This window comes from Xiphophorus couchianus, chromosome 12, assembly GCF_001444195.1.
Source record: "Xiphophorus couchianus chromosome 12, X_couchianus-1.0, whole genome shotgun sequence".
Classification (NCBI taxonomy): domain Eukaryota; kingdom Metazoa; phylum Chordata; class Actinopteri; order Cyprinodontiformes; family Poeciliidae; genus Xiphophorus; species Xiphophorus couchianus.
Genome location: NC_040239.1, coordinates 19173581 through 19179162, shown reverse-complemented (window position 1 = coordinate 19179162; position 5582 = coordinate 19173581). Strand labels below are relative to the sequence as shown.

At 34.7% G+C, this 5582-nt stretch overlaps 1 protein-coding gene across 1 annotated transcript; it reads right to left on the bottom strand.

The window, feature by feature from the left end:
* Positions 1-1938: 1938 nt before the first annotated feature.
* Positions 1939-4136, bottom strand: cox7c (cytochrome c oxidase subunit 7C). The gene is made up of 3 exons (XM_028034931.1): positions 3958-4136; positions 2435-2582; positions 1939-2037 (listed from the first exon to the last, which is right to left on the bottom strand). Exons 1-2 carry the CDS (start codon positions 4030-4032, stop codon positions 2466-2468), a joined length of 192 nt encoding a protein of 63 aa, XP_027890732.1. The 5' UTR covers positions 4033-4136; the 3' UTR covers positions 1939-2037; positions 2435-2465.
* Positions 4137-5582: the final 1446 nt, after the last annotated feature.

Sequence of the window (5582 nt, the reverse complement as noted above, 5' to 3'; positions counted from 1 at the left end):
GCCATTAATAATGCCAGCGTGTAAAACCACCTGACAGCTTTACTACATGCTTTGAGTTGTTTGTCCTAAGATTGAGTGTGAAGGTTACACTGAAAAATCAGGTCTCTTTCAATGTATTAAAATATCATCAAAATGGTATGTATTTAATTAATCAGATTTTAAAGTGGAAACATGTATTTTCATAAAACACAGTGATATATTTCAAACACTTATTTCTTTTAATGTTGATGACTATGCCATAGAGCTAATGACATCTTAATATTCAGTTACAAATTCCATTCAATTCCAGATCAATAAAACTGGACTTTCAATATATAAATATATTATGACCAACATAATTATGGGGAAAACTGATGACAGCGGCCCAGAACCAAGTTATTAACATATTTAAAGACCTCAGACAAAACTACGCCACAAAAGACGTCAGCTACTCTATAAGACTGAATGCAGTTATTTTAACGGAAAGCTGAGTGGAAGGAAAAAGTATAGTTAGAAAAAAGGTTCACAATAAACAGCAGGCAAACCCATTCAAAAGTCTAGGACAAAAGTGATGACTGAGACTGGAGTCTGACCGTTAACCCCTTAACTGTCATCTTCAAAACACTTATGTCAGATATGAATTATGCAGATGAGAGTTCACCACACAAACCCAGTACATGGACTACTTCTGTTGGTTGTCTTCTGTAAAGCCACTCCTCAATCAGAAGCCGTGTGGAAGAACGGAGACGCATAGAATCCAAGTTGCTTGAAGTAAAGAGCAGTCTGCACCCTCAGTATGATTTGGAAAGCTGAGCCATCCTCTGATTTGTATTTGATCAAATCTAAAGTCATCACAGCCACTTACCAAGAAATTTCAGAGCACTCCCTGCTTCACTTTGCTGAAAGGCTCTATAAGAATAACATTTTCTGGGGGGACTTGGCACCTACCTACACTGCAAAAAGTATCAATACCGGGTTTAACGACCATGGCATCAGTCTGCTCGAGTTGGCCAGACATCTGATCCTAAAACCCAAAAATCTAGTTTCATCAAGCAGAGGAGCAGATTCATCAAAGGTTACTAATAAAGCAACCTAGGCTTCTTCCAACATCTTGGCAGTCATGGACTGATTCCCTTCATACAACACACACCACTAATGCAGTAATTCATACAAACTTATTGAGGGCATGTACCCAGGGCCAGCCCTAGCCACATTAGTGAGATTTTGTGGGACATCACTGAATGCAAAACATTTTACATCAGTTTCATTTTTTAAATTGCTAATATACAGTAATTTGTCAACATAGTATTTGTATTTAAACTGTTCAAATTAAGATGCATCTGTAAAAGTTTTTTTTTTTAGCTTATCACCACACACCATACAAAACAAAGCAAGAAATTGCTTTCAAAGTCTAAAATAAAACTAACCTTGGCTGATTGCTAAAAACTGACTTTAGGTATTATTTCCCTGCACCAACACCAACTCAGCAGGCACAAACACCCAGTTTTAATACTTTGCCCTTGGATAATTATAACTAGAAGAACAGGGTTAATTGAACTGAAAAAGGTTATCCACGCTTAACTGTGGAGCGAAAAAAATAATACCTGTCAGAGTCCTCAGACCTTCACACAAATTTCAGGTGAGCCACCTCATCCTCTTTTAAAACGATTACTTGAAGAGTGATGTTTAGACGCTGCACTTTAATAAATCATCTGCAAGGTATCTGGAGCATTGCTATTTTCTTCATACAAGCCCACATTACAGTTAACACTGTACGACATTTTCCCTCAATTAGTATATATTTTTCTGGACCTGATCCACAAAAGATTTTACTATTAAGATAATATGTATGGTTACTAATAGCACAGTAGTTAAGGGACTTAGGTCCACTTAACAATGGATTAAACCTTTTCAAAGTAATGACATATACATGTCTTATAAGAGAGAAATAAAGACACATTCATATTTAAGGTAACTTTATTTACAAACACAAATAGGTGAATCCCATTCTTCTGCATAGATTGAACGCAGATGGATAAATGTGTTCCAGCTGACAACCTGCAGGAAAAACGGGACACAAAGTGATAAGATGACTTGCATACATCTTGATGTCAGAAAAGCAATTTCTTAGTAAACACCAGAGCAGATAAATGTGACAACACCTCAAAACAGATTCCACCTGATACACGCTGACGTTTATAATAAACTGTCACATTAATTTGCCCAAGTGGGAGCTGATCTGCACAATACTGCTGCCACTTGACATCTGTTACTATTGCATTCAAGCATATGGTAATATATTTAAGAAATGCCATGCAGTGAAAGGCTAAAGAGGTGCAGGGAAAAGCCTGACTGCCAGTGCCCACTTTACCAAGCAATATTGCAGCAAATGCCACATCATCCTGACATTTTAATAAAAGCAGATATGCTGGATCAAAATGGCAGCCATAATTACCTCGGAGGCAGAGTAACAACATTGGGCCATTTCACTTTTTCAGGAGCTGATGCCTGACAACGATGAAGGGGAACGTAAAGCCGCTGCCGAAGAACAGGACCATCATGCCCAGCAGACGCCACTTGTTGTCCACAGAGAAGGGTAGGTTCTGTGGGGGAAAAAACCCAGACAAGTTGCAGTCTATGGTCAAAGTACTTATTTGTAAACTGCTCTTATGATATCTGGAAACCACTTTTTTTTTTTTTTTTACACATTTTTCCATTTACAAGTTCTTACTACACTAAGGATTTAAGAGAAGTACATTTATAATAAATATTTTCAATAAGCTGCTTTTAATCATTGAGAATAAACTTGTCTATGTAAACATTAAAAACCATAAATGGTCACTATGATGTGGTTGTAATGTTATGCAAAGACTGGGTCTTTCTGTGATGCCTGCAATACAGATAAGAATTTGAGAGAAGCCAAATTAGACAGACATGCTTTGAAGCTATGTTTGTATTGATTTCACTAAAAAAAAATGTTCAAAAAGTAAAAAGGCAGAAGACATCTTCAATCATCACACTCTTGCAAGGATTAATAATACTTTTGGCTTTTTAACCTACTAATGCCATTTGGATTTCAGTTGCACTTTTCTTCTAATCAGAGTAACAATAATTAGTAGCTATTATTAATAACTGCAAACTATTTTCTCCTTATGCAATAAATGTACACTTCCTATACAGTCTGCTGTTCTTACTTTCTGTTATAAATCTACCATGGAGTGCATCTGCATGCCTCGACCTACCCGTCGCTGCGCAGCTAGTTAATCTGTATTTCCGTCACTGAGGGACAATAAAGATTTTCTATTCTTCTCTGTCAACGTTAGCGCTCTGTAGTTTTACCTATATTTGTTACACAAAAACGGTCAAACGTGGGCCACAAATAGGATTTCCAAACAAGGCACACATTTTTGTAGCTATTATGCTTTAAAAAAATATACATTTGGCAGAAAAAGAACAATTCGTGTCAATATTTTTTTTTCCTGGTTCGTGTCAATTTATCTACGGCTTTGACCTTAACTGTTACAGCGGTTTACCGGAAGTAAAAAGAAGAAAAAGAAGTCAGATGAAAATTCAATCAATTTTGGAAATTTATCAACGTATTTGCCTGTAATTACACCCACTTTTCAAATGAAATGTTATAACAAAGCATGTGTCATACATTAAGAAGGCGGTGTTAGAAGTAGTTTGCTAGCTGTTAGCTTGACATTGTTAGCCCTGTGTTGTATATATATATATACATAGAATATCAGTATTAAATGTATAAAGACCACATTAGGTATAAATTTGAAATTAAATAATGTTTAATGTGAACAAGTTGTATCAAAAACTATTTATGTTATCTTTAATAGCGTTGTCATATACTTGCTAATTAAACATGACCTCTATGTTAGCACTAGCTTAGCTAACGCCAGGCTTCGGACATCGACAGGGCCAAGTCTCATTTGAAACAACGCGGTTTCTCTTAGGAGATCAACTAACCTTCCCTGGTCCTTCAGCATAGTGTGAAGAACGAACAGCAGATGTAGCGAATCGCCTCACAGCTTGTCCCAGCATAATTGTTGTTTGGCTTACTCCGTGTCTCAGTACACTGCTTCTGTTGCTGCTAATCGCGACCGTTTTGCGTCTGTCTCAACGCAAAGGACTTTGGGAAATGAACGGAAGGTGTGCTGTGGGAAATGTAGTTTGAATACACCCACGATGCCCGCTAGGTGGTTTGGTTTTGTCCTTCTATAAAAAGGTGGAAAAATAATACATGGACTGTGTTAGAAAAGAGGAGTTTATTTACATTTATTTATATGTTCAAACGATTTAAATCACTGAGCCATGAATATTTGTTTTTTTAAAACACTTTCACAGACATTAAGTTATAAAAAAAACTCACTACTACTACTACTACTACTACTACTACTACTACTAATAATAATAATAATAATAATAATAATAATAAATTACATTATAATAATGTAATAAATTACATTATCATGCATGTCAACAATTTTTATGTATTGTATAAAAATCTTCAGAGCAACGATTAAATAAAAAATGTTTGTTTATTTCAACTTGATATGTGTTTTTGTTCTACCTATCCTTTTCAAAAAATTCTAACAAAAATCAAGTGGTATGTTTTCTTTTTGCAATATTACAACAGCACACACACCCTTTAATTCTGAATTCTCTGATGGGTCAACTTGTTTTAATGTTTTATATAAAGATAAAATAGCTGTTTGGCGAAGATTAACTGTCTCACTTGTATGTAGAATATTGAAACTACAAATGTTTTAGATTTAAGTAGTATTTCTTTCATATTTAATGACACAATCTCCCTTCATTGGTGTGGATCACGTGCTATTTTTAACTGGTTTAAAATATGAGATACATAGTAGCAGGTGGTCAAACTCTCTAATCATCAGTAGTCTGATGATCTGAATGTCCTTGAACTCCTTTTGAATGTCCATTGAGTCTTGTTTGGCATATTTCCAGTTACTGCTGTGTCTGGTTCTCATCTGATGTTCAGACACATCTGATGGAAGTGGCAGTTTCTGTCTTAAGTCAGAGATCAGAAACAATTTGAAAGGAAACCATTTGACAAAGCTCAAATTTAAGGAAATCTACAGTAGATTTGGTCAATGTGAACAAAAAGAACAAGCAAATAAATAAATACAGAAATATTTCAGTTTTGTTCTTCATTGAAAAATAAAGCCAATGACATGTTGTCATACTTTAAGCGATTGAGCTTTTTTAATCTGTCAATATTAAGAGAAAGGTAGCAATGATAACTTTTGTTAAACATATTTTTATTTGAAACCTGTTTTAAAATACACAACAATGTGGGGGGAAAAAGATGAAAAAAGATAAAAAGACAAAGAAAGAAAGAATGAGATTATGAAGTATTCAGTAAAAAAATACAGCTTTTATTTTAAATTTTGACTGCAGCATTTACAATTACTTAATTTATTATTAAATATTATCACTAACCAGTTCTAGCTTTGTTAAAAATTGCAAATACAATTTGGTTGAAGCAAAAAAGGGAAAAAAAATCAGCTTAGTTACGGTATTTCACACAAAAACAAATATTCATCAATCCCCTTAATTAAAACTAATAT